At 30.7% G+C, this 13374-nt stretch overlaps 2 protein-coding genes across 2 annotated transcripts; both read right to left on the reverse strand.

The window, feature by feature from the left end:
• Window positions 1-119: 119 nt before the first annotated feature.
• LOC145750619 (uncharacterized) lies at window positions 120-13204 on the reverse strand. The gene is made up of 29 exons (XM_082566693.1): window positions 13107-13204; window positions 12788-12858; window positions 12533-12596; window positions 12242-12353; window positions 11941-12123; window positions 11773-11830; window positions 11410-11485; window positions 11128-11216; window positions 10640-10754; window positions 5211-5301; window positions 5005-5073; window positions 4642-4856; window positions 4464-4530; window positions 4258-4390; window positions 3922-4062; window positions 3673-3806; window positions 3514-3592; window positions 3286-3377; window positions 2871-3022; window positions 2676-2776; window positions 2303-2512; window positions 1992-2158; window positions 1732-1889; window positions 1312-1523; window positions 1129-1199; window positions 858-1021; window positions 608-742; window positions 449-527; window positions 120-367 (listed from the first exon to the last, which is right to left on the reverse strand). Exons 2-29 carry the CDS (start codon window positions 12843-12845, stop codon window positions 320-322), a joined length of 3273 nt encoding a protein of 1090 aa, XP_082422819.1. The 5' UTR covers window positions 12846-12858; window positions 13107-13204; the 3' UTR covers window positions 120-319.
• Window positions 5689-8653, reverse strand: LOC145745877 (interferon regulatory factor 2-binding protein-like A). The gene has a single exon (XM_082564060.1). The coding sequence runs from the start codon at window positions 8568-8570 to the stop codon at window positions 6306-6308; it is 2265 nt and encodes a 754-aa protein (XP_082420186.1). The 5' UTR covers window positions 8571-8653; the 3' UTR covers window positions 5689-6305.
• Window positions 13205-13374: the final 170 nt, after the last annotated feature.

Consider the following 13374-nt stretch of genomic DNA (forward strand, 5'->3'; position numbering starts at 1 on the left):
ATCCTTAAATTAACATTTTTGAATATTTATTATTTTTTAAGACCACATAGTATTTCAAGCATTCTTAATAATTGTAACTACCTAAAATACAACAGTCTTATCTAGAAAGATATGTTTTATTGTAACAATTGTAAAATATATGTTATATGTTTTTATGTACTAACTAAATAGTATAAAATCTAACTTTAACTACATAAATTCACAGCTATTATAAAAACACAACTAGCGTTGCATTAAATTACGTTTTGCAAAAAGTTACAAGAATAAAACAACTAGAAGTAAGTTTTTAATTTACTACAGAGAAAAAAATGAACAATTTTTAATTTTGTTCATACTTTCTCATTCGATTGCTGTCTTCCAAGGAATCCTAAACAAACAAAATAAAAGTTACACAATGGTACAACTCGCAAAAATACTCTTTGTTTTACAGTTTTTAACAATTCAATACCTTTAGTAGGTCGGAGTTAAGAGTTGAATATCTATCATCAAAGTTTGTCGAGTTTTGTGCAAAGTTATCTTGTGAAGTTCTTAAAACAAATGATGTATTAATAATTTTGTTTACAAAAGCACAACAAAAAAAAAGTAAAAATGCTTTCTGTTAACTTACCCTTGGTAGTCATCCATGCTAGTAACTTTAATAATTTGATGTTTAGGAGGTTGTGCCGGTGGCAAGTTTTCTGATATAGAAGATACACTGACATCAGAATCAGATTTTTTGCCTTCATCTCGAGAATGTGACAACCTAAAAATTCAATTATACAAATATAGGTAATTATATTTAGAAGGTTGACTTTACCGCTTAAATTTAATTCTTTATCAGTCATTTGAACACTAAAATTTGATCGAAAGTTACGTACTTCCACTTTTGAAATTTTTTCATCTTAGTTGGTTTCTTACTGAATTGACCAACACTTGGTTCAGAGTTTGAAGAATTTCTTGCAGAATTTTCCGAGTAAGAATTAGATATATTTCCTGGTGTATCATTGTGTACGCTTATTACATCCTCTCCAAATTCACTATTCTAAATAAAAAAAAAGTTCTTATAGTTTCATCACTGAAGAATAACTTGGTACTGTTTGTTTATATTTATCAGGCATCTACTTTATTACAAAATTGGCAAACTTTTACCTTATTATCTATGAGCATTTCTGCATACTTCATTGTATCTTCTAAACTGTTTTCATTCAATGATATTTCATCTGAAATAAAAAAACACAAATAAAAAACATAAATATACAATGGAATGTCTAATCCTTAGTGGGTTACTTAATTTAATGTTCTATAAAAAACAAACAACAAAGTAAAACTTACCAATATTTGCCATTGCAATTTTCCTTCCTTTATATTCCCCATGACTAATAATAAGCTGGCCATCAGAGATGGTGTTATCCTGTTCAGTAATTTCACTAGTTGATTGGCTCTCAGTAGAAACTGATTCTATAAGTGACTCAACCTCTTTAGGTTCTGGGGTGATAGTTCGAACAACCAAGTTTTGTGCATCGGGTTCAGGCAATTCTGTCACCCTGCAAAATAAAAATTTTAAATATCAAGACATTATCACTTAAAGAATAATTTCGTTGTTTTTACATAAACAAGTCATATTTAATAAAAAAAGATATACATTTAAGTTAAAAAATATTGTTGGTAAATAAAAAATGTTTTTTTTGATATATTAGATATCTTACAATAATTAAATAAAAAAAAGAATAAAAAATAGTTAAATATACTCACTTGATGACAGGACCATGTAATTCATTCCCCATCTCATCCATTGGATTTCCCTCCCATGGGTCAACTAAACTGGGGGGTTCAGAGGATTCAGGGGATTTACTTTTGGGTGGTTTGGGATCAACTATAGGTGGGGCTTCCGGAGTAGAAGGTGGGGTTTGCTAAAAAAATATATATAAGTTGTTTTACAAAATACAAAAGTTTAAATGTAAGTTTTGCTTTAATTTGTATATATGCTGTATATAATTCTGCAGTTAATTTACCTGTGGGGTCGTAACAGGAACCGGCTCAAATTCTTGTTGAATAGAAGCAGGGGGTGTTGTATGATGTTCAGACACAATTGAAGGTTCAGGGCTGCTGTAGTCACCAGATAAACTCGGTGTTTTAATGTCTTCAAATGACTGCTGCACTATGCTTGGTGGTGGAGTGGCTAAATTAAAAATATATTAAACAAAAAATCTTTATTATTTTAATAGAAACATATTTTTACGCATTAATTTTTGTTTTTAAGCTGAAAAATAATTTTTTTTTGAAATTAAATTTGATCCAATCAAAAAAAAAAAATGATACTTACGTTTAGGTGTAACAGGTGGAGTCTTTGGTTGATAAACAACAGAAGTGGGTGGCGAGGGATCAAATTTCGGTTCCCTGCTAGAAGTTGAAGGCATAGTGGGAATAAAGTTCTGAGTCATTCGATGTATGATTTTAATGATCTCATTGTCCACCATGTCTTCAACTGCTTCAGGTGAAAAGTTAATTCCAGTGTCAACTATAACTGGAATGTCTGTACAAATAAAAAAAATTTACCACATAAGATTTGGCTTAAAATGGAATAAACAAAGACAATAAAATCCAGCCTAGTTTAAACAACAAGATTTTAGTTATGTTAAATTTATGCAGTTAACTAAATTTTACATCTTACTCGTATTTAATTAAAATTTAATAACCTGAGACATTTGAATTAGAATCCTCTTGTTGAGATTGAATAGTTGGACAAACATGACTTAATATTCTTGCCATTAATTCATTTTCAACAAGAGCAGCAGTTCTAAAAAAAATAACAAAAACAATAAAATCCATTTTAAAAATTTTTTTTTTTAAATCAAGAATAACAACAACTTTTTAATACAAAATTTGCTTACTGTTCTTCTAGACTTAATTGTTTGCATTTTTTAGCAATATCTTTGGATGATGGAAGCTTAATTGTAGGTTTACATGGAGGACAAGTTGGTTGAGGTTTTGGTTTGTTACCTTGTCCAGATAACTCAACAGGTGATGTGTAACTTTCTTCCTCCTGTTAAAAAAAAATTTTAAATCATTTTTTTTATATTTTTTCCAAGAAAATGATATAAATTTTTTTTTAGATAATCTGGTATGTTTTTTATTTTAAATCGACCTTCAACAAGTTGATACAAAGAATTACAGTTATTTATTTATATTACATAACATAAGTTGATGTGTCACACAACTAAATTTAAATTAACAGAGATCAAATCAGTTGATAAATATAAGCCGCTAATTTTCCTGTAATTATGAGTAATTTAAATTCTATTTTACCTCGTGATCAGTCATGCTCTCTTGTGTGGAGTTTCCAGGTAATTCATCATCTGGTGGACTTGGTGGCGCTATTGGGCTTAAAACTTTTGCTTCTATTTAAATAAAATATAAATATTTATATACAAACCCAAATCACCAGATTTAAGATTTGGCAATTTTTCCTAAAATTAATTTAAATTTAAATAACTGGAATAAAAATCGCAGCAGTTTAAAATAAAATTATCTTACTTTTTGTGGGTTTCTTGGTTGGAATAACAGAAACTGGAATTACTTTCTTTGGTGATGAAATATATATTGGACCAGTTTCCTAAAATAAATATATCATTTGTTTTTTTTGCAGTTTCAAATCTCACCCAGTATAAACAATTGAACTAGCTTTTTACATACCACAACAGTAGGAGGTTGAAGTTGTATAGCTTGAGCAGGAAAATGATTCCCACTAAACTTCATTGTTGGTTTCCAACTTGTTTGTTGTCCCTGCTCTGTTACTGTTTGGGTCTTCTGAGATTTTACTTGGTTTGCTAAAAGATAAAAATATTTTTTTAAATCACAAAATATTTGTGTAAGCTAAACATAACAAATAAGCCTTTAAATTAATCTATGCAACCAAATTTAGAATAATTTAAGTTGTGTAACCTGAAACAGTTTGTAGGGCTCTGTGTGTCCTGAAAGTTGGTTGTTTATTGGGTGAAGAGGTATGCATAAAAGGGGAATGAACGGTTGTTCTACGGGGATGGTAAGCAGCTCTTCCATAAACATGAGTGACGACTTCCTCATCTGCAGAAAGACAATAAGTATTTGACATCGTTAAAAGTTAATTTAGTTAAAACATTTTTTTAAGTTCTAGTCTATTTATTTATCTTTTATAAGCATATTGTACACAAATTTTCATGTTTACACTTAAATTATGTGGATTACCTAAATATTAACAATTTCAGAATATAAGAATGTTAATAACCAGTGCTAGTTTACCGTTGATTTTTTTTTCTTTGGGTACCTTCTTTCCAACTTTTCCAACAGGTTTTGCATTCAATCTTCTTATTCTAAAGTCTTTTGGTTGTGGTAATTTTGTTGGTTTTTCATTTACTACAGGCTTCGTCATGTTCTGCAAATTTTATTTTATTAAGTTAAATAATCGCCAAGTAATCTTTAATGTTTATTAACAACCAAAAACTTACACTCAAAGCAGAAGTCTTAATCTGTTCATTTACCAACTTTGCAATTCTTATTTTTTCATTTTCTGGCCTGTTAAAATTGTGTTGTCCGATAGTTAGTCAGAGAAAAATCAATCAAAGAAACTTTCATAAAGAGACACTTCATTACTTTTTACATAAACTTGCAAAAACTTTAACTTACTTATTCCCGATGGGTGGATTTTTAAAAACGTTCGGATATGAGTCAAATTGAAACTGAGCTGTATTGCGTTCGAGGGCAAAGGTGTTTCCGTCCAAATTCTGTCTCATTTCTTCGAGCTTAGCCAGTTTTTTTCGAAACTCATCAACAACACTGTAACCACTGGGAGCTGTGTCGAGTAAATTGGGAGCTTGAGGTTGAGTTGGAATTGAGGTAGGCTTAAAAAATTAAATAATTTAAAATATTTGTAAGAACAGAATTTTAATATTATCAGCAAAGAATTTTGCATGTAAATTATTATTTTGAAATTCAAAATTAACCAGGTTTAAGGAAAATCGATCTTAGTAGTTGTATTAATATGATTACCATATAAAGAGAAATGGATGATGGAAAATTCTTAGATATATCGACTAAGTCTTCTTCCTTCTTCATTTTCTATATTGCAAATAAACTGTAATTTAACTTATAACCATTGCAAATATATTTTTGACTACTTTATGTTTTTATTTTAAAACTTTTATTATATTAACTAATTGTTAAATAATATCGATTAGCAAGCAAGGGGAATTTACTTTTAAGTGATCTTCATAAGGATTAGATTTTGATGTTGTTTCTATATGAGCAGGAACACATGGAATTGTCATATTTTTATCTGGATTAAGCCTACACAAAATACAAATTATTACATTTTTTACCAAACTTATGTTTAATAACCAAAAAATAATTGGTTTCCAATCCTTAGTAAAGTGACATAAAAGGGAAAAAACGAATAAAATCACCAATGTGTTAACAGTATATTAATAATATATAAAAATTTCCTAAATAGGATATGTCAAGGGTTTTTGAAGTTCATTTGTTGATTTAATAAGTAACTTTGTATGCAGAGTGCTGTCTGTATTATATGTTCGGGAAAAAATTTGGTTCTAAATATAGATAAAAAAATACCCACATGCCGTTCAGTTCATAGTAATGAAGTTAAGGTAAATTGAACTGTAACATTTTCTCCTTACTCTAATTTTTTGCTAAAATAAATATTCATGAAACTTCTGTTTGCACAATTTTGTCATTTTTTATTTCGACTTTTATTTACATACACAACAACAAGCAAAATTGTATAAAAACATACAACAAACTAAGAGCTTTTCATTGGAACTTGTGGGTTAATATAAGAGCTTTTTAATATATAACTTATTAATTAAAATTAAAACTGTCTGCACATATTAAAAAAATGTATTTTTTGATTGCAAACGAAAATTTTGTTTAAAATAAAAAATTAAAACATTTTTTTTTTTATTCGCAATTAGATTCTGAGGTTGGAATGTGAATAATTTTAACTTATTATTGTGTTTTAAAAAAATATATATATACTTAGTTAAATAAACAAATTAAAAAAAACACAAGTGTTTTAATTTTGTTTTAGTTAGTTATATGGGTTTAAATGTTTTAAGTTTTATGGCAAGTTAGTTAATCAATTTGTACTAATTAAAGTTTTTAATTTTCTAAAACATATTTTTTGGCAAAATCCTTTTTTGTCACAATATCGAATCAAAGTACTGAAAAGCATATTTAAATACATTACAAATTAATAAGCACTTTTGAGCAAAAAATAAAACATTTTCAGGACAGTAAATAATAATAAAAAACAAAAAATTTCAGCATTTAAGTTTTTAGCTGGAAACATTTTCCTTTTTTATTTCATTTCCACCATTTAATATTGTAGTTATTTCTTCTTGCATAAATGCCCAAGGAACGCTGGAACCAACCAGAGGACATTTTTTACCACTTGGACAATAAACTTCACCCCCGCGAGCACCTTGCGCTCGTATATTTTCTCTCGAGCAGTGAAAGCAGAACTTGTGCATAGCCTGTGATGGACACTGTACAAAGTGTGTGTCTTCAAGTCTTCCCTGACACAACACACATTTCAGAGGCTTGCTCTGTCCATTTGGAACAGGGGAAGTTAAGGGAAGCCCAGATGAAACAAACCCAGATCCGTTAAGTTTAGCGCTTGGTGCTCCAGTAGAAGATGGAGTGGGAGGAGAGGAAAGATGACTTGTCTTAGTTGAGGCAACATTTAAATGCGTTCTCGTACCACTTGAACTACCACTACTTGTTCGCATCCTTCTCCAGTTACTGTCAGCCCTTGAGTCGGGTGATTTACTTAAATCATTGGCAACCAAGGAGGGTGATCCATCTGTTGGGGATTGTACAACAAATGGTGGTGAACAGCTTACACTGTTTGTCCTCACTGATTTGTTGCCACTGTTTGTGGAAATTCCACTTGTGGGGCTATTACCCTTGGGTGAAGAATCAATAGGATCTCCACCTGACATTGCTTCGAATGAAGCCCTTTCACTTCCTCTTTCATCTGGAGACCCTTTTACTTCCTCTTTCATCTGGAAATTGTTGTCAGGAACAAAAAGGGAGTCCTTAGATTTCACAGATGGACTTGGTGGAACTGTATTGGCAGAATGTTGTTGATGTAATACATAACCAAGTGATGCCATAGGAAGTGTTGACGTTTTTGATGACAAATCACTAGCAGAGCAAGTTATGGATCCTGAAGCGGATGGAGAGCTGGTCATCTCAATTGACATTGCAGTCGAAGAAGACAGTCCTGGATGCTCTTCAGGTGACCCTTTGCGCTTTCGTGAAACAGAAGGCAACATGGAAACTGCCAGTTTCGTAATACTTGGGCTAACAAGTCCACTCATGTTGCTACTTATGGGAAGTTGTGGATATGAAGGGTCAATATAAGGTTCAGGAAGATATTCAGATGGAATGTTGTCCTTAAAAGCTCTTACTGTATCAGGTAGTAAGTCACCAAGCAATCGCCAATGTCCTGACCCATGTTTTATTTCGTATTCAATATATTTGTAACCAGAACTAAGTGCACCTTTGCCCATGTCTTTTAGTGTATCTTGAAACATTTGCCTTGCAACACCAGATGCACTAGTAAAAACAGCACCAGATCCAACCGGATATTCAATGTAGGTCTTAAGCTCATAATCCATTCCTGGTTTGTAAGGTGCCTCAAAATAAAATACCCTTCCAGTCAGACTGTGATCTTTTTTAAATCGAATTTGAAAAGGTGCACAATGATTTAATCTTGCTAAACTTTCCATCACAATGCTTCCACTGTTTCGTGCTTCCTCCATTAAATGATAAGACAAAGAATTGTGTCGACCATGATGATGCCTATCACTACTTTTATAAGTCGATTGTGAAGGCAAATTTGTATTTGGAGATGCAGTTCCCTTTGAGTCTTTGGCATGTACAGATTGTTCATTATTAGAAGATCGTGTACTGCTGTTTGGAATAGAACCCAACCCTCTACCAGCCAATACTGGGAAAACGCTTTGTGAGTTTCCAATTAGACAACCATTAGGGAATATATGCTGAGATATTGGCATGGATGACAGGGAATTGTGTCGGGTAGTGGATGTAGCTGATGCTCTTTGTTCTGTGTCTTTGAATGAGAAATGAGTTGGTTGTAGAACTCCAAGGTTGCTAAATGATTTTAATGCAGAACTGTTTTGGGACAAAGAGTATGAGGAGTTAGTCGTGATACCCTTGCCATCTGCATTAATAGAGTAATATCGATCTAGGCGAGGTTGCTCTGCATGTTTTGATAAACTGCTATCAAAACCATGTGCACTTTTATTTGGTGACAGTCGTTTGGAACTTGATTGTGTGTGAGCAGGTGGATTTAATTTTCCATTTGGCTGCTCATAGCTGCTTGAAGCTCTAAGTGAATGCTGCCCTTGTTTAAGTTGGCGGGCATTTTCCAACACCGATTCAATACGATCCGGTCCTTCGTAGTTAACACAACCACGGCAAACAGGTTCAGAAAAATCAAAAATCATAGCCCAGGGCATTCGATGAAAATCACACAAATAACAATGCTTTCGCATTTGTCTGCTAGACGACATTTTGATAATAATGTAGTAAATCACATTTAAATCAACTTAAATGAACCAAATTCTATATTAAAACATTAACAGTTGTTATTTAAAGCTCAATCTATTTAAATATGCATAGTTAAACCTCAACTAGCAGGCATGTTATATTTTAAAGGTTAGTCTAATGTTGAGCCCAAGGGCACTAACAATTCACCTTTCTTTCTGGCTTGATATTTGCGGAACGCGTTATAATATAGAACGTAACTACTCTTAGTAATTAACCTAACGACTCAACTTACACCCGTATTTGTCATACTCTAAAAAACTAAAGCTTACGCGCACCCTTCACATTTACTAGGTGAATTTTTTCCCTTCCGAAAACGTCAAAATAGTTCCTTACAAATGACCATTCCGAAAACGTCATTAGTAGCGACGTGACAAGGCTAAAAGTGCGATGTAAGCTCGGGCAAAATAGTCAGCGCGCATTGACGTATACGCCCAAACGTCATCGAGTTATGCGAAAGAGAGAGCTCTTGAGTGAGCGTCATCGAATATAAACCTGGAAAACTCGAATGTTAGGCCCTGCTAAGTGAGTAAGAGAAACGAAAACCAACAATGCGTATAAGAGGGCGAGCGTGCACACACATACACATAAAAAAGAGTGCGTCATAGTTTGCCTTTTACACCAGACACACAGAGCGAAAACACAGCCGAGCAATGACGTCATTGAACCGTCGTGAGTCATAATCGCGAGGCTATATACGATCGGTTGACACGAATTCGCGCGGCCTGCCAACAGCATTTATTTGGATTAAAAAATTATGTATCAGATTGGCAGCGATCTGACATTTTAAATCGCGCCCAAATTGAATTAAGACAGCATCGTATTTTATCTGCCTACGTATGACACGACTGCGCGGTCGTGCAAGCTAATAATAGCTTGGCGGAAGTATTGGTATACGATGCGTGCGCACAAATATTTCGCCGGTGAGTCACAGGGCTACTTCAATGCTATAGGTAAGCCTGACTCTCTTTCTATTATAACTAGCCTTTTTTCCTAGCGTTTGTACAGGCGTGGGCGGTTTATAAGATGGGATAAAAGGGAGAGTAAAACGAATGAAGATGATTCATGAAAAACTGACTTGAATTCGGTTTTGCAAACATTTTAATTATAACGACGATGGGCATTATCGGCGCAAAGGCGGCAAGGCGTTATTTTCTCCTACTTCTTTTGCAGAATTAAATCGGTGGCTATAAATAACACTTTATTTTTCCTAGATGCCTATCGAACTCTAACCACAATAGCTCGCAAAAACAAAACAAATTCTCCCATTAAAATCTGTGTACGTGGAGTAGGCACGCTTAAAAACAAACGAGATATGTGTATTGTTATTCCGTTAAGAAAACGACGGATTTCCGATTTTAAGCAAAACGTAAAAGTTTGCACCGTTCAATTTACTAATAAAACTGCTAAACGCTAACTTTTAATATAAACAAGTTAAAAAAAATCGCACTTAAATCAAGTTAATCAACAAATTAAATACACTTACATTTTTTTAAAATTAAAATAAATATTTTTTCTAAAATTAAATACACTTTGAAATTTTTGTCCATTTTTTACAAATATATATATTTATATATAATTTAATTATATAATTCTTGATATACTTTACACACTAAGCCTTAATCTTGCAAACCTAATTTAAATGCCAACTAAATTAATTTAAAAACACCAGCCAAGATGACTAATCCTAATATAACATTCGCACAATGAAACTGAAAAAAAGGAAATTTCAGTCTTATTCCCAAGTAAAAATATGATGTCATATTTATATCACTAAGAAATTTTAATGCCAAGAATAGCTGGAGGGACTTTTTATTGTGAGGCTTCAATAATTGTAATTACAGCTCAATAAAATGTATATTTAAACAACTTATAACAGGATAATAACAGGGTAAATTTAATCCAGTACAATTTGCATGTAGTAACAATTGTAAATACTAAATACAAAGGGGATTTTTTGTTAAGGGGGCTAATTTTTTTTTAAAAATTCTTTTATTATGTAAAAAAAATTTGACTACATCTAAAAATTCTATACCTTTGAATAGGCCGTGTTTTTTGTAACGAATGAAGTGTGTCCGGATGCTTGTTTGGTGTTTCGAACCGTGACAGACCCGACTGATCCAATATATCTTGCAAAAATTGGCCGTTTCCTAAAAATACCGTCATGCAAATTACAACAGGGCATATCTCGAAGTATGATAAAAATAGAATTGTGGAACATGAATTATGACGCAATGAAAAATTATTTGTTCCTCTTTTTCGAGTATTATTTGGCACAGGTATAAATAGTAAAATCAATATAGTTCTAGGGGGCATCTGCAGTTCCACTAATTCTAAAATCAATTCTATTTTTTGATTTTATTAAATTAAATTTTTATTGTAAAAAATATAGAATATACATTTCAACAAAAAAGTGACTGTGATAGTAAAAAATCCATAGTCATTAAAGTCCATAAAAAAAAAAGTTGTTTGGAATTTTTCACAAAAAATTTTTAAATATTTAAATTAAAATTTTTATTTTACCAGTGACATGATCGTGTGTGTGGGTTTGTACAGTGTTGGAAGGTTGTGGTGCATATTGTCGTGGTAGTGGAGTAGTTAACAGCTCATTTCTAAAAATAGAATAAGGAATAAGACTAATTATTCTAAATATTTTAAAACATTAAAGTTTTGTAAATACTAGATAAATTCTTACAAAACATTTTCCAAAAAAACTTCTAAGTCTAAATAAATATATTCATCTAAAAATAAAATTATTAAACTTTTATATTTGTTTAATAAACTAACAACAATTTAAATGCTTACTTTTCCTTGTTATTCGCAAGTTGAAAAGGGGTTTGATGTTGTAAGTGTGAAGATTTCATGTTACACTTTACATCACCTTAAAATGAATAACATATTTTTAAAATTAGAAACCTAGATATTACATAAAAGACATAAACATAAAAGACGTAAAAAAATATTTTTTAGAGTTCTGTATAAAAAATATTGATTTTCCACTTTATTTTTATAGATAAAGGTGTATGGTGGTTATCAATATATAGACAAATTTTTTTTTTAAAATGGGAGAAATATTAACTATATTAATTGAATCAAAAAAAAAATTATTTTTTCCTTATAAATATTTTACTAAATAAACAAATTGTATACACTAAATAAAAATTTTACCATCATTTAGATTATTTTGAATGCTGTTCACTTTTTCTACTGTTTGTAAGAGTTGTACCTAGATAAAATTAACTTTTTGAAAAAGAGTTTATGATAGTTTTTTTTTTAATTTACAAAAAAAATTTATTCTATATAGTGGCAAGAATAAAACTTAATTTTTTAACCCACCTGCCATTGTGTTTGTTGGGCCTGCAGCCTTTCCAAGTGAGATAATCGCTGTTCGGTTAATTGTGTTAATTTATCTTCCAAAGCTTTGGTATTATATTGGATTTGAGTGGTTGTAACATTTTCCCGCATTTCAAGCAATTTGTTGGAAACTTCCGCAACCTCATTTGATAAATCTGTTTTCACCTAAAATAATATGTTAAAAATTTTAGTATAAAATACGCAAATTATTTAAATTTAAGTATCGTGTAAAAAAGACAGTACAAAAATCTTCAGTAGATATTAAAACAATTTTTTTCTAAACCTTTTCAATTTCTTTCATGACTTTAGTTGTTGGAGAATCAACATGTTTTTGCGGTTCAACAACTAAGTCAACAGTTCGTAAACCTCTTTTTGTTGATTGCATTGGTTGAAAACTACAACATAAAAATACATAACTAAAACACTTTTTGCAACAAATATCATATCATACGTACATCAATTTTTTTTTTCTTCAAAAACCTTATAAAATTAACATCAGTGAAATGAAAAACAATAAGTTTGCATTAATTTGACAAAGTAAGACCAAAATTTTTAGCTGAGATGTTAAAACTACCTTGGATTTTTTAATGGACCAAAATTCTTTGGTCTTCCTTCAAACTTTTGGATGTCTAGATTTTCTAATAAAAAGTCTTAGTTAAAACAAATAAATTGTGATATGACCTTTAAAAATATGTCTGTATAGTAACAATACTTTATAACTTTAAAATCGTGATAACTTATAAGTATTTAATTTAAAATTAAGTTTGCTTTATTTACATTTGTTATCTACATCATTTATTAACTTGCTAACAATGTAAACATCTATAACCTGGAGAGTCGATATTAGATGACAACACTCCTTGTGGAAGTTGTGATGTAGTTGCCATTTTTAACGTGTTTCTGAATAAAAATAACTTTTTTATAGGTTAAATGACTTTTAGAACAACATAGTTTAAGCTGTTGCCCAAAGGTATATGTTTATTAATATTTTAATTAGAGTAAATTTTGTATTTATTCTATTGTCAGATTGTTTAAGTTGTTTTAAATAACGCTTATACTAAATAACGAATGTAAAAACTTTATAAAGTACAGAAAATAAAACTACCTATAACACAAATTATAGTTCAACATTAAAACTAATATTTTACCTTTTACAGAGAATCCGTTAATCACTTTTCGTGGGTTTCATGAATGCATAATTAATTTAAATAGATAATAAAAAAACGTACAAAGTATACTTCGTAAACTGCATTTTGAGTAAATCAAGCTGTTTTAGATAAATATACTGTGATATAATTTGGTATGCGCTTGTATTTACTAAATTAAAAAAAATTTATTAACTATAAACAAAAATTACAATATTTTATAAGTAAAATAACCACTTATTAAATTTAAAACAAAAATTAAAAAAAAAAA

The sequence above is a fragment of the Corella eumyota genome, chromosome 1, assembly GCF_963082875.1.
Source record: "Corella eumyota chromosome 1, kaCorEumy4.1, whole genome shotgun sequence".
NCBI lineage: Eukaryota > Metazoa > Chordata > Ascidiacea > Phlebobranchia > Corellidae > Corella > Corella eumyota.